Source organism: Bison bison, unplaced genomic scaffold, assembly GCF_000754665.1.
Source record: "Bison bison bison isolate TAMUID 2011002044 unplaced genomic scaffold, Bison_UMD1.0 scf7180017863946, whole genome shotgun sequence".
NCBI classification, from domain to species: Eukaryota; Metazoa; Chordata; class Mammalia; order Artiodactyla; family Bovidae; genus Bison; species Bison bison.
This window is the reverse complement of record NW_011494518.1, coordinates 1,191,023-1,215,106: the sequence shown is the minus strand read 5'-3', so window position 1 is coordinate 1,215,106 and position 24,084 is coordinate 1,191,023. Positions and strand designations below refer to the sequence as shown.

At 35.7% G+C, this 24,084-nt stretch overlaps 1 protein-coding gene across 1 annotated transcript in view; it reads right to left on the bottom strand.

Annotated features, from left to right (window-relative positions):
• Positions 1-24,084, bottom strand: part of CERKL (ceramide kinase-like) — a 154,328-nt gene that overhangs the window by 82,230 nt on the left and 48,014 nt on the right. The window contains exon 5 of the mRNA XM_010833851.1: positions 4,292-4,534. Coding sequence (XP_010832153.1) covers positions 4,292-4,534 — 243 coding nt within the window. The remainder of the gene's footprint in view (positions 1-4,291; positions 4,535-24,084) is intronic.

Below are 24,084 nucleotides of genomic sequence, written 5' to 3'. Positions count from 1 at the left end.
AATAACCTCAGATATGCAGACGACACCACCCTTATGGCAGAAAGTGAAGAGGAACTAAAAAGCCTCTTGCTGAAAGTGAAAGTAGAGAGTGAAAAAGTTGGCCTAAAGCTCAACATTCAGAAAATGAAGATCATGGCATCCGGTCCCATCACATCATGGGAAATAGATGGGAAAACAGTGGAAACAGTGTCAGACTTTATTTTTGGGGGCTCCAAAATCACTGCAGATGGTGATTGCAGCCATGAAATTAAAAGACGCTTACTCCTTGGAAGGAAAGTTATGACCAACCTAGACAGCATATTCAAAAGCAGAGACATTACTTTGCCAACAAAGGTCCGTCTAGTCAAGGCTATGGTTTTTCCAGTGGTCATGTATGGATGCAAGAGTTGGACTATAAAGAAAGCTGAGAGCTGAAGAATTGATGCTTTTGAACTGTGGTGTTGAAGAAGACTCTTGAGAGTCCCTTGGACTGCAAGGAGATCCAACCAGTCCATTCTAAAGGAGATCAGTCCTGGGTGTTCTTGGAAGGACTGATGCTAAAGCTGAAACTCCAATACTTTGGCCACTTCATGTGAAGAGTTGACTCACTGGAAAAGACCCTAATGCTGGGAGGGATTAGGGGCAGGAGGAGAAGGGGATGATAGAGGATGAGATGGCTGGATGGCATCACTGACTCGATGGACGTGAGTCTGAGTGAACTCAGGGAGTTTGTGATGGACAGGGAGGCCTGGTGTGCTGTGATTCATGGGGTCACAAAGAGTCAGACTGAACTGAATACACACACATACACACACACACACACACACACACACATATATATATATCTCCTCCCTCAGTCTCTCTCTATATAAATAGATATGTATATATATACATTATGTTTCTAGAGAGATGGACCAAACTTTGGCCTCTGTAGTTTCCTGTTTTCTTAATCAGGTTTCCTTACACTTGAACAGACCATTTAGTAACAGGTCTCATAGTTCTAATAGGTCACTTCAACCCATCTTCTATACGTACAACCATATCAGCTGGCTGCACTTGACCAACTTGGGTCCTCAGTCTTCTCGATCAATGATTTCTGGCCTGAAAACTTAACATCACCATGTGCCTGCTCTTTGTCTGGCACCCAGATCTATCCTCAAACATCTCTACCCCAAGCTGTGCATCAACAACAGCTGCCTCTACCCTAGTTAACCTGGGAAATAGGAAAAAATGGCCAAAAAAGGAAGAAAACAAGATTTATAAGTCTGTGAGAAAAAAATCCTAAAACTCAGTTTGACTAGATACTTTCAGAAATCTAATGTGCTTTATATATTCAGTTCAGTCGGTCAGTCATGTCTGACTCATTGTGACCCCATGGACTGCAACACGCCAGGCCTCCCTGTCCATCATCTACTCCCAGAGTTTACTCAAACTCATGTCCATTGAGTCAGTGATGCCATCCAACGAACTCATCCTCTGTTGTCCCCTTCTCCTCCTGCCCTCAATCTTTCCCAGCATCAGGGTCTTTTCTAATGAGTCAGTTCTTCACATCAGGTGGCCAAAGTTTTGGAGTTTCAGTTTCAGCATCAGTCCTTCCAATTAATATTCATGACTGATTTCCTTCAGGATGGACTGGGTGGATCTCTTTGCAGTCCAAGGAACTCTCAAGAGACTTCTCCAATACCACAGTTCAAAAGCATCAATTATTTGGCGCTTAGCTTTCTTTATAGTCCAACTTCATATGTATATTCATGTATACTTTATTTAATATATAAAGTATAAATATCATTCAAAAATTTAAGATACACTGAATTCATAAGGAAACATTCTAGAAAATATTCTCTTTTCTCTGGATATTACCTTTAGGAAAAGCTACCCTGAAGTATAAACAATTTAAATTATCTTAAAAAAAATATTATTCTTATTAGATGACCGCATATAAATCAATAAAGTTAGAACACTCCCTTACACCATATACAAAAATTTAATTCAGTTCAAAATGGCTTAAAGACTTAAATATAAGACACAACACCACAAAACTCCTAGAATAGCAGATAAGCAAAACATTCTGTGACACAAATTGCACTGTTTTCTAAAGTCAGTCTCTCAAGGTAAAATAAATAAAAGCAAAAATAAACAATGAGACCTACTGAAACTTATGAGATTTTGCACACCAAAGGAAACCATAAACAAAACAAAAAGACAAACTACAGACTGGGAGAGAGTTGCAAAAATGCACAAACAGTCCATACAACTCAATTTCAAAAAACAATACTTTCAAAAAATAGGCACGAGACCTGAACAGACTTTTCTCCAGAGAAGACATACAGATAGCCAACAGGCAAATGAAAAGATGCTCAATATCATTAATTACTTGAGCAATAGAAAACTACAATGAGGTATCACCTCACACAGGTCAGAATGGCCATCATCAAAAACTCTACAAATATATGCTGGAGAGGGTGTGTTGAAACAAGAACCCTCCTACACTGTTGGTGGGAATGTAAATTGGTGCAGCCATTATGAAGAACAATATAGAAGTTCATTAAAAAAACTAAACACAGAGTTACTGTCTAATCCAGCAATCCCACTCCTGGGCATACATCCAGAAAAACTAACTGCTCTAATTCAAAAAGGTACACGCACCCCAGTGTTCACGGAGGCACTGCATACAATAGCCAAGACACAGAAGCAACCTCAGGGCCCATCAACAGACGAAGGGATAAAGAAGACATGGGTTGTGCGGGGATGTGTGTGTGTGTGTGTGCATCCTAACTTCAGTCGTGTCCAACTCTTTGTGATGCTATGGACTGTAGCACACCAGGCTCCTCTGTCCATGGGATTCTCCAGGCAAGAATATTGGAGTGGGTTGCCATGCCCACCTCCAGGGGATCTTCCTAACCCAGGGATCAAATCTGAGTCTCTTAAGTTTCCTGCACTGACAGGCAGATTGTTTATTACTAGTGCTACCTGGGTGTATATACATACATATATATGTACGTATATATACACAGACACATAAATGTAAATGTGTGCATATTTATATATGTATATGTTTGTAATGGAATACTATTCAGCCATTAAAAAAGAATGAAATAATGCCACTTGCAGCATCATGAATAGACCTAGAGATTGTCATACTAAGTGAAGAGAAAAACAAATACCATATGATATTACTTAATATATGGAATCTAAAAAGTGGACAAATGAACTTACTTAAAAAATAGAAACACAGGGTCCAAAGGGGAAGGGGGAGGGATAAATCAGGAGTATGGGATTAATAGATGCACACTAACATATATAAACAGTAATTTATTATATTTCACAGGGAACTATATTCAGGATCTTGTAATAACCAACAATGGAAAACAATAGGAAAATATACACACACACATACACACATATAAAACTAAATCACTTTGCTGTATACCTGAAACACAATATTGTAAATCAATTATATTTAAATTAATAAAAACTGTTACTCTTAAGTCATCCAGTATATATATTCTCTTGCTATCAATGTGTAGGTACAAGAAAAATAAATTCTAATATAAGCTCAAAAGAAACACTAATAGAAAAACAAATATCATTTTAAAAGCAGCTTCCAAGAGAACAATATTATTTAAGAACTGTTTTACTTCAGATTATCAAAGCTTCTTCATGGAAGCAGTCATTTAACGCTTACTTCCTAAGTCATTCTATAAGGTCAGTACTACCTTGATATTAAAGTCAGAAAGATACTAAAAGTAGAAAAATAAAAACTACACACAAATATCCCTAATGAATAGTAATGTTAAAATACTAGCAGGCCAAATTCAGTAAAATATGAAAAGAATTATATACTATGACTATTTGGGATTTATTGCTGGAATGCAAGGATGGTTCAACCTATTAAAAATCAGTGTAGAACACCACATTAACAGAATGAAAAGAAAAAGTTATATGATTGTTTCAATTAATGTAGAAAAAGCATGTGACCAAATTCAACACCTTTCATGCTAAGAACATTTAACAGACTAGAAATAGATAGTAGCCTGCACCAAGCTCCTCCATCCATGGGATTTTCCAGGCAAGAGTACTGGAGTGGGTTGCCATTGCCTTCTCCTGGGAATCTTCCTGACCCAGGGATCGAACCCATGTCTCCCGCATTGTAGACAGACGCTTTACCGTCTGAGCCACCAGGGAAGTCCAAAATAGAAACAAACAACCTCAATATAATTAAGGGTTATTGATAAATATGATACCATGTTTAGATTAATAACCTACATCAAGGAAACGAGACTCATTAAAAATTTCCATAAGGAGTACTTACCTGCCAAAATTTTCTTGAACTGTCTAAACCATATGTCACAGTGGTCTTCACTTAAATTAATAAGATCAAGTGTAGAATCCTTTAATTTATTTTTTTCCGTTTTCAAACATATGAAGAGAGTGATTCCTAATAAAGTACCACTTCCCTGCTGTTTAATTGAATAACGCCGTTTCAGTTTGACAGAGAATATGTCCTTGAGTTCAACAAATTCTTCTTTATGTAGAAAATCATACTTGGAATCACCTGAAAAGAAATTAAAATTTCAAGTCAAAACCATTGTGTTTATATTCTTGTATGTATGAATAATAAATAGTGAAAAAACTCAAAAATATTTATCATCTGATTATGCTTTATGTCAAGTCCTATATGAGATGAGGAGGGAAAAAAAGAAAAATTAGGTCCATTATCCCATAGATAGAAAAAAATGGAAGAGAGTCCCTGCCACACATATTCAATGCATGAAGAATTCCAGGAACAAAAACAAAGCAACATTTCAGTAATAATAAATTAGTATCATGCAAGAGGCTTCCTGTTACTTACAGGGACAGAGTAAAGTAATGGAAAGAAAAGGATTCACTAACAGAAGTGAGTTTAAGACAGGCTGTTGAAGGCAAAATGAAAGGGAAAGAAAATGTACATTTTTGGTAGAGATGCATGTGCAAAAAGGAAATGGTGAGATTACTGTGAGTAGAAAACAATGAATTCCTGCCAATCTAAAAAGAAAGATCCACCTGAATCTCACTATGCTGTTGTTGCTGTTGTTTATAAACTTATATCTCATGACTTGATGGATGAAATAGAAGGAAATTAAAGAAGAATAACAATAATCTTTGTGGGAGATACCCGAAAAGGCATCTACTGCAATGAAGGTTCTGAATCAAAACAAAATTATAGTGAAGGAATTAATCTTTGATCTTTGTGGCTTTTGGCTTCCTTGAAGGTGGTTTATAAGAAAAAGAAATGATTCAGACCTCGTGTTTCTTTCCCTGAAGATTTTTAAGGATTAGCAGAAGGAAAAGTTTGAAATTCACGTTAGGAGTCAATGAAAAGTGAGATAAATACACTGAATTATTTTGTTTCATTGATTTAGTATCCAAAACAGTTTAACATGGCTATTACTATATATCATTCAGTTCAAGAAACTTCTGTTGAAAGCTTTGTGTTAAACACTATGCAGAATGCAAGAGAGAGAAGTTCTACTACCTGCTCCTGAGTGGCCATTATTTATTGGGATTAAAATAGATATTTAAAGTAGATATAATTGGGATATACATAAAAGAATTCTGGTGTCTCAGAGGGTCATATGAATTTTTATCAGAAAACCCAGGAAAAGAATTTGAACTGGACACTTTTACAGAGTTCAGTTCAGTCACTCAGTTGTGTCCGACTCTTTGCGACCCCATGAATTGTAGCACGCCAGGCCTCCCTGTCCATCACCAACTCCCGGAGTTCACTCAAACTCATGTCCATCAAGTCGGTGATGAGAAGGCAAACAACAAATTTCTGTGTGCGGCGGAAGAGTGAGAGTAGACAGGCAAGTTAGCAGCACATACAAGCACACGTGTCAGATCTGTGTACAGCGGAAGAGTGAGAGTAGACAGAAGTTAGCAGAACATACAAGCACATGTGTCAGTGTGTGCTGTGCCCACTGTATTTTGGTATTTCTTTCATGAACCTTGGCTTCATCTTAAATATGGTCCTTTCCATCATTGTACAATGGTTGCCAGTGAATTTGAACTTGGTTCTTTATTCAAATCTAGTGGGAGAGGAAAAGGTGTGCATATATGAGAGATTCAACATGTTTTAATCCTGAACAAAGATTAAAACTTTTTGTTATTCATTGTCCTAATGCTTCACCTGGAACACTTACTCTCTTAATCAAGACCCTTCCCAGGGGATGTGGTGGGACCCCCTTCTCCTAAAGGCTGAGGACACCTGAACTGAAGTTGGGAAGGCTCCCAAAAAGGTGCAAAAGAGGAAGTCTGAGTCCAGATTTATCATGAGTCCATGACAAATCTTCATGCTACACTCGGGAGTTTGCTCATTGTGCATTGAACCCAAGGTGCTGTACATTTTTCACCGTAACACTGCAATTTAGTTTAGCAAAGATGATTATGTCATCAGGATAAAGATTAGAAAACACGAATGAGACATTGGAGGAGTGGAAACCAGTCTACGAGGCTTGAACTAAGGTAGAGGAAATAATAGAAATGTGCTTTCCTTTTTAATAATTGCACTGGAGAGAAAAATATTATGCTTAGAAGTTTTTTCCGCTAAAATTTAGATCTTATTGAATATTACATTTAACATAAAATTAGAATATTACATAAATGAAAATTTAGAATTTATTTATATATTTGTGCAGAATGGATAATTACTAGCTGCCTAACATTCCTCCTACAGGCAAGATATAAAATTCCATCTTTTGTTTCAGTTCAGTCACTCAGTTGTGTCCCACTCTTTGTGACCCCCATGGACTGCAGCACGACAGGATTCCCTGTCCATCACCAATTCCCGGAGCTTGCTCAAACTCATGTGCGTCAAGTCTGTGATGCCATCCAACCATCTCATCCTCTGTCATCCCCTTCTCCTCCCGCCTTCAATCTTTCCCATCATCGGGGTCTTTTCCAATGAGTCAGTTCTTCACATCAAGTGGCCAAAGTATTGGAGCTTCAGCATTAGTCCTTCCAATGAATATTCAGGACTGATTTCCTTTAGGACTGACTGGTTGGATCTCCTTGCAGTCCAAATAGCTAAGAGTCTTCTCCAATACCACAGTTCAAGAGCATCAATTCTTTGGCACTCAGCTTTCTTTATGGTCCAATTCTTACGTCCATACACGACTACTGGAAAAACCATAGCCTTGACTAGACAGACCTTTGTTGGCAAAGTAATATCTCTGCTTTTTAATATGCTGTCTATGTTGATCATAGCTTTTCTTCCAAGAAGCAAGTGTCTTTTAATTTCATAGCTTCAGTCACCATCTGAAGTGATTTTGGAGCCCCCAAAAATAGTCTGTCACTGTTACCATTGTTTCCCCATCTATTTGCCTTGAAGTGATGGGACCAGATGCCAAGATCTTTGTTTTGTGAATGTTGAGTTTTAAGCCAGCTTTTTCACTCTCCTCTTTCACTTTCATCAAAAGGCTCTTTCATTCCTCTTTGCTTTCTGCCATTAGGGTGGCATCAACTGCATATCTGAGGTTATTGATATTTCTCCCAGCAGTCTTGATTCCAGCCTATGCTTCATCCAGCCTGGTATTTTGCATGATGTACTCTGATATAAGTTAAATAAGCAGGCTGACAATATACAGCCTTGACGTACTCCTTTTCCAATTTGGAACCTGTCTGTTGTTCCATGTTCAGTTCTAACCATTGCTTATTGACCTGCATACATGTTTCTCAGGAGGCAGGTAAGATGGTCTGGTATTCCAATTTTGGTATGTATATTGCCTAAACTTGCTTCCCTGGTGGCTCAGATGGTAAAGAATCTGCCTGCTATGCAGGAGACAAGGGTTCAATCCCTGGGTTTGAAAGATCCCCTGGAGAAGGGTATAGCAACCCACTCCAGTATTCTTGCCTGGGAAATCCCATGGACAGAGGAGCCTGGTCGGCTATAGTCCATGGGTTAGCAAAGAGTCTGATACAATTGAGCAAGTGAGAACAATCTTATAATATTCATTATAAGCTTGTGTCTCACATTAATTTTTATGTAATCAAACATACAACAAATAAGACCTCCAAAGGGGTCAGGTAGGAAGGGAGGCAAGGATCACTGAGGGGAAAAAAATGAAAAGGATGAAATATATATTTTTTCACAAGTCCTATATTATAGTCTGAATTCCTTGCCATGTGTACTTTACTTTGGCAGTAAACAATTCAATGACTATTCCTATTTAAAATCTCTTGTAATTGCAAATTTAAAGATACTGAAACAACAACCAAGATCCAACTTAGTAGAATTTATGGAAACAGGGCAAGAATACCTAATATTACTCTTACTATTCTCAACATTCTGGTCACTATCATACACAAGGAAAATTAAATAAAAACTGATGGTGGAAGGGCTAGAGGGAGAGATGAAACTGTGCTATTTATAGACAGTATCACAATATATTCAAAAAACCCCAGAGAATCTATTTGAAATCATTAGAACGAATAAGAATAGCCAATAAGGAAGCTGGTTACAAATATATCAATAGCTAGAAAGAAAGAATATTGGGGATAAAGAGACCCCATGCAAATTATTATCTAGGAACAAATTTATCAAAATGATCCTGGACTTGTTTGGGTAGAAAAAGCCGTACAAAATAAATTGAGAGACAAATGAAGGCATATCAAGTTCCAAGATTACATTATTTTTATGCTAGTATTCTCATTATTAATTACTTATAATGCAATTCCAGTCAAAATCTAAATGGTATTTTCTTTGATGTAAGGAGCAAGGAACCTTATCAAATGATTTGTAAATTTCCTTGGAATAAATAATGAAGAAAAATGTTTTAATAGTAATGAGGAGAAGTACATACCAGCCAGGTAATATAAAGTTATAATAATTAAAACATCTAGAAATAGATAAATGAATGGTCCAAAGAAATATTTGCATATATTTTAAAAGTCACAAATGTGATAATGGTAGTATCCAAAATCAGTGAGGAATATTTAGTAAAAGATGATTTAGAACTGGTTCATCTTTAAAAAAGAAAAGAAAAACTAGATCTCTGTTTCATGATATACACCAATATTTCTAGATTACAAAGAACTTTATATAACCATAAACTAGTAAAGCCATAGTATGGCAATAAAGGCAGACAGAGACTGAGATGCATAACATAAAGGTTATTCAATGCCAATAAGGTCCTAAAGACCCATAAATAGAAGTCATAAACAAAATCCAACTGGGAAGAAATATTTGCAACATACGACAGTTAAATAATCTATTTAATCAAGAAAAGAAACACTTCAGTGGAAGAGTACATTAAAGACACAGGCAGGCATTTCACAAAAGAAGAAATGCAAATTGACCAATGAACATATGAGAAAGTTCAATCTAATTAGTAATCAAAGAAATGCAAATTAAAACAACAAGATACCACTTTTTGCCTTTTAGATTAGCACAAGATCAAAAATAACGCTCATTGATGGTATGGGCAAAGGGAACCAGTCCCAGGGCCGGTGGGAATGCAAAAATGGTAACTGCTGGAGAACAAGTTGGGAATACTTATCAAAAGATTTCCAAATGTTAATTGCAGCAGTATTTATAATAGCAAAACTATTTGAAGCAGTATTCATGTTCTTCAATAGGAGAATTGCTTAATCATAATCTGCAACTCACAATGAGAAAATTAGATCTTTGTGTGTTGATGTGGAAAGACATCCATATTGAGGTATGAGTAAGTGGAATAAAAAGCAAATGACAATAATCTGAGAGGCTGATCTCACTTTCATTAAAAGGAGAAAATAATCCACACAGAAAACATACAACAAACAGTAGTTATCAATGAAAACAGAGATATAAAGGAGTATAAGATTAATTTTTACTTATAAACATTCCTTTCTGTAATCAGCTTTATATTTTATCAGTTTTTTAAAATGAGAAAAGGGAAAATGCTTTAAAATATGCATATTTTTGATCGAGCAATTTACTTCCAGGAATTTATCCTAAGGGAATAGATAATATGCACAATTTAGCTAGAAGAATGCTTACCCAAGCATTATTTGAGTGAAACTTGGAAATAACCTAAATGTGACCTAACAGACTATTGGTTTTGGAAAATGAAGCATATTCATATACTATAATGCTATTCAGCCATTAAAGTGTAGCAATCTGACTAGAAAAGTGTCTAAAACAGTGTACCATATTTCCATTACTGTTTTGTATATATTTATTGAATGCATAATGTATGTGGAATGTATTTCCATATGCACATATGTATGACGATGCATATGAAAACTTGGAAGGAGAGTGAGATTGTGAATTAGTTTGCGTATATGAATTTCTAATTTTCCTACAATGGAAATATTTCTGTAATCAACTGAAAAAGATGGTTTTCTTGCTCATCCTAAAATAGTTCCTGATCATATTATTCATTTTAATCTTTAAAATCCCGTTTTCTAAAATGTAAGGGAAGCTAATATTTAATTAGCACGTGCTATATGCCAGACATTGCCCTCAGCACTTAACATCTATTATCTCATTTAATCCTTACACTACCCAAGGCAGATGCTTTTTCCTAAAAAGAAGGAATTCAGGCCACAGCATTTAAGTATCTTGTCCACGGTCATACGTCTGGTAGGAGCCAGATCCAAGATCTAAATCCAAGTACTCTGGTCCTTACCAACACTGCACAGAAGTAAGGACCTTCTTGAAGTAAACACACACCCATCTGACCTTCTGGATCTGTTTTTTATTCTGCTGCTGCTGCTAAGTCACTTCAGTCGTGTCTGACTCTGTGCGACCCCATAGACAGCAGCCCACAACACTGGAGTGGGTTGCCATTTCCTTCTCCAGTGCATGAAAGTGAAAAGTGAAAGTGAAGTCGCTCAGTCATGTCTGACTCTTAGCAACCCCATGGACTGCAGCCTACCAGGCTCCTCCATCCATGGGATTTTCCAGGCAAGAGTACTGGAGTGGAGTGCCATTGCCTCTAACTAGATCCTAGGAAAACAGCAAAACCACTCGTGTGTCTTAACCGAGTAGTAGACTTGATCCTTAAACAACCCAGGGTTGTTTAAAGGTACATCCTCAAGTGTCATCAAAAATCCATATATAACTTATAGCCATCCCTCCATATTCATGGTTCCTCCCATCCGTGGTTCCACGTCCAAGAATGCAAACAAGCACCATTTACTACTGATAAAAATTTGCATATATGTGGACAAACGTGGTTCAAACATGTTATTCAAGCATCAACTGTACTTCATTCAAAACTTCATGGTGAGCTTCAAGGAAATGGAAGGTTAGACTCTAGCAACCAGGAGCTGACAGAATTGAAAATTCTGAAAAGGCCTGTAACTCTGAATGGTATTTCCTGCTTTCCCTGCTCAGACTTCTAACCTTTTCCCACATTTGCCTACAGATTCACATTTGAGGTTTTCACATGCCTGATCTCTTCGCCAGCGTGACAAGAGGAAGCTAAGAGGAAGCACTACAGAAACATTTTGTTTTCATTTGAAATGAAAATAAAATTGATTTGTGAATAAAATAGTTTTTGCTTGCTTTTCAAATTTCTAACAATAGACAAATGTTCTTCAGCACTCTATTTTCCTCAGCAGCTATAGGAATCTCTCAGGTGCCAATTTCCTACGTAGAAATTCTGGTCTATTATTCATTTCTTCAACGTCAGTCATTTACACAACATGAGTAAATCAGCCCAGTTCTCTCTAATCACAGGAAACACCTGATTTTAAACAAAACTGTTTCCTAACATATGCGAAGATGTGTATATAACTAGTTTTATAGAAAACTGTTTTCTTCTGAATATAGTCTTTAGGAATAAAACTCATTAAAATTGTGTGAACTTGAATTTAAAATGGTTTTATTTAATGGCTTGCTGCTGCTGTTAAGTCACGTCAGTTGTGTCTGACTCTGTGCGACCCCATAGACGGCAGCCCACCACGCTCCCTCGTCCCTGGGATTCTCCAGGCAAGAACACGGGAATGGCTCGGAACTGTCTAAACATTGTTTATCCATTATCAGATTAGATGGTGCTTGTCTGTGTCTTTGTTTTGTTTTTGAAGTTCTTAAGATATAAGCAGTGGACCAGCTGGCTCTGTCGGGTAGCAGGACACTGGCTTCCAAGACTTGAAAGAGAGCTAAGGCCAAAGGGGCCTCAGGTTTCTAGGTGGAGAGCCCTCAGGCTAACCCCCAGTGAGCTGAAGGTTCTAGAGATGTCAAGAGGATAAGCTGAAAATCTAAGAAGGTCATTGTCTCCCCTCTACCCCCACACCAAAACACTTAACTCTTTGAAACACAGTTAGAAAATACAAATATTGATGAGAAATATGATTAAAGAGAAAAAAAGAAACCATGTTCAGAGTGAAGACTATTATTTTGGGGTCTATTAAAATCAACCACTTACCTATACCTCTTTATAAATAAAAGCTTAAGAAAGACTCAGACTCTTATTCTCTATGTGAATCAGAAAAATACTGCTTTTGGTTTATAAACTATTTTATTTATAAATGCTGAAACATATTTAGGTCTTTTATCTCTGCCTAATCGTTCATCTGTAAGATAGCCACTTCCAGCACCACACAGCAACCTCTGTTAACAGGATAACCAGTTTCTGCCACAAATAAAAGCAAATGCTTTCATAATTGTATGCAAAAGCCACATTTCCATGCACAACCTAAGTATGTAAAAGAGGAGCTAAAAAAATTTTTTAAACATACTTGGGGGGATATAATTTAAATGTAACTTTACTTTAATGCTAAAACTTACCTTTATTGGTAAAAAATATGAAGTTAAACTTTATAAATTGATATTTGATAACATTAGAAAAACATGAAAATCATCTACAGACTTTTTTTCCAGTTTAGGAGCATTAAAACCTTACAGATGATATGCAATTTTTCTTTGTGGCATGTGGTTTATTATTTGAAATCTATTGGTTCATTAGGATCATATTGGTGATAGCTAGTTGTTTCAGAACATTAACTGTCCTCTCACATTACTTACAGAGATGCTGGGGACCATCTGTTCCAGCATGGGATTTAAGTATATGTCTATTGGATATCATGCTATTTATTTAATTCAGCACCCACTTCCTATTGTTGTATTTTCTTGAGGGGAAAAGTCAATTTAATTACAGGGAATAAAGATAACCTCTCCTGGCAGGTTACCCTGTCAGCATGAGAGCAAAGCAGGACCTGCTTAAAGTAGGTTAGGGTGGCTAACAAGAACAGTAAAACCAACAACACTTAAGAATATTTAGCAAAGGTTTAACAGAAATAGAACAGTGAATGGCACTTTTAAAAATATTACTGTAAGCCCAGGGCTTGTCTAAATCAATCTTGGCACATCTGTCTGATGCAGACCGTAAACAGGATTAGAGCTGGATTTATCTGCTTGGCGCTAATTGTGCTCACAGTTCCTGCACATGTCCACTCTTTAAAATACTGCCCGAAAAACAAGCCTGCCTGATAGACAGCTCCCACAACAGAGTGCAGACACACACTTATGGTATATTAGATGGTTAAGCAATGTGATGTCTAACAATTTTTTTTTTTTGGCTCTTCAGAATTACTTATCTAATCCCCTAATTAAAAATACAAAATTCTGTTTGAATACACCACATACTGAGATAAATCTGTGAAGCAAGGGACCAATAAATTTGAATACACTTTAATTGTAAGAAGAAAACACAATTTAATTGTTAATAATCAGGTTAAACCAGGGTTTAAATAAATAGGGCTGCTCCAGTAATTTACTGAAAACCATCACAGTGCATTACAATCCTCAAGAATTCTGACTTAACATTTGTTAGCATAAAAGCTTAAGTTCCTAAATATAAACACTTATCAAGAATGACAAGAAATAGAATTATCTTGTAAAAGAATACCAAAAAGTCACATTTTTGTCATACCAAATAAAAAAATTAATGCTCAATTTCCATCTGCAATTTTTTCCCACTTATTTCTAGTTATTTCTATCATGTATAAACAGCTTAGGGACTTCTCTTAAGAACTTAAGTGCCCAAAGATACATAAGTACTTTTGCACAATGTCCAAAATGAACTGATTAGTCAAATAATTTAAATATTATTCTTTGTTTTGATTATTTGAAATATAGACAATAAATATATAATTCTTTATTCAGAACATTGAATGTCTATGCTACAAAGTGACAATAACAATTTTAAATTACATAGTCTATGTTTAATCACAAATACCACATAAATTCAGTATATTTAAAAATAGTATAATTTAAAATTTAGTATAGTATAATTGAATATATATAATATATATTATATATAATATAATATAACATATATATTATATAGTATAATATATTATACTACAGTATAATAGTATAATTGAAACTTTCTATTGACAAATTTCTATTCTAAGCTCTATTTTTGGAACTCATGTTCCAAACAGCAAACTCTTAGAAATCAATTTTTTCCCTAAATCTATACCATTAATAAAATGTTCATACTTATAATGTTGTTTTACACAAATAATGGCAAAATTGGCAAATTAGGGCAACCATTTAAATATCCTCAGCATGTCTTCTCAGAAGGTATAGAGGATCAAAATGATTTTTATAATAATACTAAAGATGTTATTTGCCTTTTTCACTGTGCTGACATTTGAAAAGGGAATAGTGGTTAAAACATCTGGTGTCACCAGGAATCAAGGAAGTGACACTAAATTTCACTAACTTCAAACTCACAGTTTAAAAATATATATATCACTTAACTGTCCTTGATGAAGCAGTAACACTCTAATTTTTAAAAATCTCTACCCTTTAGTAATTTCTTTTTTATATGTATTATGTGTCATATGGGAACTGTACAAAAAAGCATTTCAGCTACAAATGAAAGTTCTCTTCAGGAAAAGAACTCATGCCATTCATGCTGTGACTAGCTCGATTTTGTTCAGAAAATCATTTTTGCTTGAAAGATGGGACTAAAAAACTATTATATGCAAGTATGAGTATTTGGTAAATGTTTTCTGGGAATTGAGCAAAGTGAGCCAGTCACTCAAGCAAAACAACTAAGAATGCTGTCAATGACAAAATTCTAACTTTCAAGCAAAAATCAGAATTTTGTAAAACCTGTATCTGCCACGGTGAGCTTGACAGCTTCCCAGTATTTAAAGAATCTTATGCTGATATTGGCAGTGATGTTAATATATCTGATAGTTTAAAGATTTATATAATTAAATGTGTCAACATTTGGAAGCTCTATATAACTCAGTAGACCAATTTTTCCAAATACTCAATGCAGGATATTATAAAATTATGCATTACTAAAGATTCAAAGTGCAAGACAGACCAACAAATTTTCAAATAGCAAACTACAGAAGGTTAATTGATAGGTTTACAGATTCTGTTTTGTAACTAACATTTAAGAAATTAGCACTTACCAAGTTTTACTGTAGTATCAAAGAATATCCACAATTACATGAAAACATTATTAAAATACTTTTCCTGTTCTAAACAAATATCTGTGTGAAACTGGATTTTTCTTACACACTTTAACAAAAACAAATACATTCACAACAAACTCAAGGCAGAAGCAATCTTGAAAACTCAGCTATCTTTTATTAAATCTTTCTGTTAAGGAACACTGTGTCTTCTAAAAAAAAGATTTGCAAACTGTAGTCAAGAAGATGACACTGATTTTTTAATTGTTTTGGAAAATAGTTATTTTTAGTCCAAACATTATTTATGTTAAAATGCAATGGACTTATTACCGTTATTTTTAATGAATATTTTAAATGTTTAACTTCTAACATGGTAAATATCAGGGGTATTATATATACACAAAGGTTCTTTGTGGTTTTCAACAATTTAAGAGTGTAAAGGGCTTCCAAGACTAAAAACACTCAAGAAACTCTGGACTATCTATACTATTATGAAGACAGGCCTAAGCTTAAGAAAATGCAGCCTTAAAATGTCATGATTTATGCATTTTTATCTTTCATCATTTTGTATCAGTTTAAGATTTTACCACTAATTTTTTTAGACTGTGCAACAAGTCCCTACTACATATGAAACCTAGTGAACTAAAAGAGCAATTCAAAATTTCATATTCTATAGCATGAGTTTATCATGCAATTGTTTGGGTTTTGTCATTTTCCTTCAGTAAGAGCACTCATGTGCATCTCTTGGAATTGTGTATTACCTGATTTATTATCTAGTTATACATTTGTCCCTGTCATTGTACACATCTACATACATTTCTACTCCTTAGGGAAAACATTCATAAATGGGCAGTCTCTGAGAATGGTATTTAGGTCAGTGCAAAAGTAACTGTGGTTTTGCACTGTTGAACTTTGCCATTTGATATCGGAATACATTCTTAAATAAATGTGGTTACGTACACATCATTTTAAGGTGCATTCCTCGATTTATGTCTTTTGCTAATGAATTGATGTTAGACAAGAAGCAGATTTGTGTGATTTTCTTATTTGAGTTCAAAATGGGTCATAAAGCAGCAGAGACAACTAGCAGTGTCAACAACGCACCTGGCCCAGGAACTGCTAATGAATGTGTAGTGCGGCAGGGTTCAACAAGTTTTGCAAAGGAGACGAGAGCCTTGATGAGGAGCGTAGTGGCCGGCCATCAGAAGTTGACAACGACTAACTGAGAGATCCTCTTACAACTGCAAGAGAAGTTGCTCAAGAACTCAACCTCGACCATTCTATGGCTGTTTGGCACTGGAAGCAAACTGGAAAGGTGAAAAAGCTTGATAAGTGGGTGCCTCATGAGCTGACCGAAAATCAAAAAATCATTTTGAAGTGCCGTCTTTTCTTATTCTACACAAGAGCAATGAAACATTTCTCCATCAGATTTTGGCATGTGACAAGAAGTGGATTTTACACAACAACCAGTGACAACCAGCTCAGTGGTTGCATGGAGAAGTTCCCAAGCACTTCCTAAAGCCAAACTTTCACCAAAAAAATGTCACGGTCACTGTTTGATGGTCTGAGGCCAAATTCATCCACCACAGCTTTCTGAATCCCAGCTAAACCATTATATCTGAGAAGTATACTCAGCAAATGGATGAGATGCACCAAAAACTGCAATACCTGCAGCCAGCACCGGTCAACAGAAAGGGCCCAGTTCTCTGTGACAACTCCTGACCTCACGCCACACAACCAATGCTTCAAAAGCTGAATAAATGGGCTACGAAGTTTTGCCTCATCTACCATATTCACCTGACCTCTTGCCAACCGACTACCACTTCTTCAAGCATCTTGACAACTTTTTGCAGTAAAAATGCTTTCATAACCAGGACAACACAGAAAATGCTTTCCAAGAGTTCATCAAATCCCAAAACATGAATTTTTTTGCTACAGGAGTAAAGTTATTTCTCACTGGCAAAAATGTGCTGATTGTAGTGATTCCTATTTTGATTAATAAAGATGTGTTTGAGCCCAGTTATAGTGACTTAAAATTCAGGGTCTGAAACTGCAATTACTTTTGCACCAACATAAATACTATTCTAGAGACCAACAGAAAATATAAGCTTAATTCATCTTATGGCTAACAAACACATGAAAAGATGCTCAACATCACTCATTATCAGAGAAATGCAAATCAAAACCACAATGAGGTACCATCTCATGCCAGTCAGTATGGTTGCTATCAAAAAGTCTACAAACAATAAATGCTGGAGAGGGTGTGGAGAAAAGGGAACCCTCTTACACTGGTGGTGGGAATGCAAACTGGTACAGCCACTATGGAGAACAGTGTGGAGATTCCTTAAAAAACTGGAAATAGAACTGCCATATGACCCAGCAATCCCACTGCTGGGCATACACACCGAGGAAACCAGAACTGAAAGAGACACGTGTACCCCAATGTTCATCACAGCACTGTTTATCATAGCCAGGAAATAGAAGCAACCTAGATGTCCATCAGCAGATGAATGGAAAAGAAAGCTGTGGTATATATATACAATGGAATATTACTCAGCCATTAAAAAGAATACATTTGAATCAGTTCTAATGAGGTGGATGAAACTGGAGCCTATTATACAGAGTGAAGTCAGAACAAAAAATACCAATACAGTATACTAATGCATATATATGGAATTTAGAAAGATGGTAACAATGACCCTATATGCGAGACAGCAAAAGAGACACAGATGTATAGAACAGTCTATTTGACTCTGTGAGAGAAGGTAAGGGGGGGATGACCTGAGAGACTAGCATTGAAACATTCATTATCATATATGAAACAGATTGCCAGTCCAGGTTCAATGCATGAGACAAGGTGCTCAGGGCCGGTGCACTGGGATGACCCTAAGGGATGGGATGGGGAGGGAGGTGGGAGGGGTTTCAGGATGGGAAACACATGTACACCCATGGCTGATTCATGTCAATGTATGGCAAAACCCACTACAATATTGTAAAGTAATTAGCCTCCAATTAAAATAAATACATTTTTAAAAAATAAAAAATTAATTCATCTTAATCTTATAATCTAGTCTTTTTTGGCATTACCAGTTCAGTTATGTATATCAATTCATATAGGATTATAGTTCATATATATGCTACTAAATGATCCTTGTGCAGATTCCCCATGAACCCCAGAAGTATGGTGATCAGTCTTCCTTTTTCTAGTTCTCAGTAATTCATTTCAACAATATCTTCACTGCCCTCCTCATCTCTAATCTCTGAGTCCAACCCCAGCTCAATGCTTCAAACAAGGCTAGGTGTCCTATAAAAGTTTGCTACTGACTGTATTTACAATTACATCAATCAGTTAATATCTTAATTATGGTGTATGCATTTCAACCTCTGAACCTTTGCTCCTTCATTTCCCAACAAATGGAAGGCCTTCTTGACTCTAGTCTTTTCAAACATTAACCATCTGTCAGAGCTCATGGAGCCCCTCCTCCAAGAAATATTCCTCATTTTCCAGTGCCTCTGAATTCCTACTGCCCAGTACTACTCAGCTGAAGTCTAGTCACATATCAGAGGTTCCTAACTTCACAGAGGTGAAGGCACAAAGGTCCTTCAAAGCTTTTTGAGAATTTAAGTTACATATATTGTTTCCCACATAAGTTAAATGGTGGTTTAAAAAAATAGCAACAGGGGAGGGATTAGAGAAAGATCAGACTATAATAGTTTAGAATAAATTCAAAAGTTTGTTTCATTAACATGATTGAACACTAACATTCCAGGCACTTCTGTGTTAAAATGCTAATATTAATAGAGCAATCTCCATGGACAACTGTTTCTAAGAGAAACAAAGGTTAAGGAGTTCTTCATCTTTCTTGGCCTGGAACTTACTGGACTGTAGAAACAGGACTAAGCCACAATGATGGCTTCTATTGTCAGCATCTAAGGACAACGCCTGTGTATAGGTTTCCTGCCTGGTAAAATGCCCTTATACTTCACAGCCAAGCTGACTCACTGATACTCTTTTCTTCTGAGGCCCTCAAAGACAGTCATAATGCGTTGGTTTTCACCTCCACCATTAGTAGCAATCAGTGCCCTACCTATGCAGGTCCCACCCCCCATCATCTCATAGTAGTCATGGTGAAGTTCCCCTCAACCCTCCAAATAATCTAAAGGGTCTGACTACTGAGAGACGCTAAAAGGCTCACTTTAATACCACTCCCATTCAGTTTTACCTTTAAGACTGTCATTATTTGATCCTAATAAGCCAAAAAAGTATTCAGAATAACCAATCTAAATCCAGGCTATCTGAAATTAGCACATGCAGATTTGTATTGCTGGAAGGAAGTAGAACCACTGCATGAGAGACTGAGGTAATAATTTTCACTTGATAATGACTGATCTTAGTACCAGGAAAGGAAAGTTCATCTGAGGAGCCAAAACAGCTGGGAACAGAACGCCACCATCCTGATCATCCAAAATGAACTGGAAGAAATTCACCTAACCAGCCTCAGGACACTTGAACTTATCATTAGTCTACCTTCCGGATGATAGAAATGGCACACCTGTGGTCAAGGAACCACTGTGTGTGTGAAGGAAACAAGGGGAGAAAATAAAAAGAAATTGCCAGAAGCTACTTGTATTGAACAGACAAAAGTAAACTTAAATACAAGTATATTCACAATAGACAAAATATGGAAACAATCTAAGTGTCCATTGATGGATAAATGGATACAGAAAATGTTTCTCATACAGACACAGACAGTGGGATATTATTCAGCCATTAAAAAGGAAACCTTGCCTTTGGGATAGCTTGGACGGATCTTGAGGGCATTATGCTAAGTGAAATGTCAAAGAAAGACAAATACTGTATGATCTCACTTGTATGTGGAATCTTTAAAAATCTTAAAAAAAAAAAAAAAACACCCACAGGCTCAGAGAATGGACTGGTGGTTACCAGAGGCAAGGCAAAAGGGGTAGGCAGAATGGGTGAGGAAGGTCAAAAGGTAAAAATGTCCAGTTTTAAGTCTTGGGGATGGTGATACAGTCACTCAGCATGGTGACTATAATTAATAATATTCTATTGCATATTTGAAAGGTGGATCTTAAAAGTTCTCATCACAAAAATTAAAATTTTGTAACTATATTTGGTTATGGACGTTAATTAAACATTGTGGTGATCATATCAAATATATATTGAATTGTGTTAAACATCTAAATCTAATATATGTTACATGTTAATTACATCTCAAAAAATACACGTTGAGATATTCTAAAAATATTTGCAGGTCTAGACTTAGTGGAGACAAAGGAAAAGTGAAATATTTTAATGTAGCTGATCAGTTTTATTAAAAATCCAACTTAATAACTTGCAAGACAAAGTTCATGTTTATTTTTAATATGCTAGGCACATGGGTGATGTGGGGCTTTATTTCATTTCCACCATTAAAAGCATATACTTGACAAACATTGTTAGGTTTCTGCTTTATTTTTGGCATTCAAAAGCTCTATATGAGTAAATTCAGTGCGAATTGATTCACAAAAGAAATATTAAAATGAAGTTACCAATATAACGTAGTCAAATATCCTTTTACATTTATTTTCAGTTGGACTTAGGCAAAATGTAAAAATAAAAAACAAAACTACGTTTTAATAAACACACATACAAAAACAATAAATTATGCTAGATAGTTGATACCATACAGGCTCCTACACACACTAAATATGATCTTCTACGACCTATTTGAAATGAAATTTTAAAAGCTATTTTGGAGTAGAAGTTAGAAGTTACTTTTTTTCTGAAAAAGCCTGATATTGATTCAAAGAATCTGATACGAAAATAAGCCCAATGTTTGACCTTAATGTTCTATATATACACTCTACATATATGGTATTTATTCAGCTATGCTCTCAATTAAAGAAATTTAAAATAACAGTTTCTTCTCCATGCCTTTCATCATAATAATTCTTATTATGCACTACATGATTTTGACAAAAGGTACCACAAGTAGTACTATGATAAAAGGTCAAAGCTAAAGGTAAAAATGTATGACTTGATAATGTGAAACTTCTAGAGAAAACAACATTTTTGATCAAGTATGTATTTAGTTACACCATATAACATGTAATTGAAGCAAAATAGCCTGTAGGATTAAAGCAAGCCATCTTCTCCACTGCACTATAATACTACAGTCAGTAATTTTTTTAGAAAGATAAATTTGATATCAATACGATGTGACACAACTGCATCAAACCTTAATTTCACTCACAGTAAGAAGTCACAGGATTAAATAACACTGTGCAGTCTTTTAGAAAAGTTTATTGCTTCCAGATGGATTCAAGTTTCCTTTCAGCCCTGATTACATCCAATATGCACAGGGTGCCAACATTATAAAGGACAGAGTCAAAAATATCATTTATATAGATAGCAAGGGGCAGGGTGGAGGAACTCTGGCTTGTAAATAGACTGTGCTGATCAGGTTTTGACTATTTTTAAGAAATTATAAGAAACATTTGATAAAAAAACAAATACCATACTATGTAAACATCTTAAATGATGCCTGTTCCACAGAAAAACACAGATCCACAGCGCAGTATACATAAGACGACTCTTGCTTCAAGCTGCATGCTCTCTGCCCCATGTCGGGCTGTGCCATGTGTCACACTGCATGAGGCTTGCCACCAAGATGTCCACCTGTGCCTCTGCGGCAGAAGAGGCATCTATGTTTATTTCGTTTAATAGCACTGTTGAATATCAGCCATGGTGATCAGATATAAAGGCCTTCAAAAACACTGACTACTTAAGGCATGTTTGCTAAGTTTAAGGATGCAAATAAGTCACTACTTCTATTTAAAATAGCATTTTCTTAAGCAACCGAAGTATGACTACCATAAAAAATAAAATCCTTTTCATAAAACCCAAACAAAAAAGCTCTCCCTGTAATGTGGATTAAAAAATAAAACCACATCTGCTCTATCTAGTCTATGAGAGAAAAGCAATAAAAATTCATGACTGAAGAAGGATTTCAGTCTGGAGGTTGGGAGCCAACTTTTTAAAATACAGTACAATTCTAATAACACTTCCATTTTCTTATATTCAATTTTCCAAATGTTCTGCAAGTGTTATACAAATTACAAATTTGACTGGATATAAATGTTAAGCAATTTATTATGTATCCTTCAAAACAGATTAGCAATTTAAATACAATTATGGTCTCAAAGCTTGAAAGAAGAGAAAAATGATTAATTTCTGAAAGGACATAAAATCTTCTTGTCGAAGAAACACTAGGAAAAGTGGTACTACAATAATTCCTACTAACACCTAACGTTCTTCTGTGGATACTCAACCAAAACTAAGACAAACACCATTACAGCACTTGACTACTCACATTCTCTTTAGAGAGAAGTGATTTCATTCATATACGGGTTATAAATGAGTGTTAGAGTTTCAAGTGATTTTAATGGAAGTTTTGGACTTTTCAATTAATTTCATACATGATACTTTAAATATATTATCAGTGTCAAAATTTTTTATTGTATTTACATTTAATTAGTGGCAATATCCTTGATCAACTGCATGAAAACGCTCTAAGACACAGGGCGATGATCAAAAGAAGATGAAGTTATAGTAAAAACCGACAAAGTTATATGACAAGTCAATAACAGGTCAATGAAACAGAGTCCAACTGATTAGGCTGCCAGGCACTAAAGTAGATAATGGGTTTTGTGTCAGCAGATGACTCAGTCATTAAGTATTTCTGATATTTCAAATACTAATCTGTGTTTAACTATCACTAATCAAACAGTGCTTGGTTTTTGATAATGGTCATCTATTCTTAAACTAGTCACACTGTCTCCTAAACAATACTTATTTGAGTGAAAAATGATTTGAGATTCATTTCTTCTTTCAACAATTTTTAACTGGACACTTTCCACATGCCAAACTTGCTTTAAAAGAGAAAAGCCTATTAGATAGAGATCTCCCCTGACTACCCAATGATCATTGAATAAAGATTGAAAAAAAAACAAAAAACAAAAATAAGGGAGCAAGCCATGTATTGTTACTGATCCAAAATCTCTCATCTGCAATTCTAAAATCCCCAAAGCTCTGAAGATTATTTTTTCGTAAATCATTTGGCAACAAAACCTGAACTGACCTCATTTTGTCCCAAAATTGGACCTGAACTGACAATGAGATTTTAAGTCTTTATTCATACCACTTGGCATAGATATTCTTAATGTTTCACTCAAAAAATATCAATGTTTGAATATTCAATGCTACCTGAGGCTGGTCGTGAGTGTTACACACATATAAACATACGCCGCTTCTTAGCTTTCCAAAATCGGTTAATAGCTGAATTTTCACATAGCTGCTTCCCAGGGTTGCTGAGCAAGAGAAAAAAGTATAAAGGCCCAGTGGCAAGAGCATACTTGGTATATTCCAGAAACAGCAAATGTGGCTGGAGTTAGTAAGAAAACGGGAAGGGTAAAACACAAGAATATAAAGGCTGGAAGCAGGCAGACCATGCAGGTATATGTAGGCTACAGAAAGAACTCTGGATTTTAGCCTGAAAAAGATGTGAAGTCATCGGAAGTTTTTGAGCAGAAGAAAGAAGTCATCTGATATATACTTTAAAAGTAAAATTCTACCTGATACATACAGAATAGACTGACAGAGGACATGGTGAGAGAGAGACTTGTTTAAGGAAGAGACAT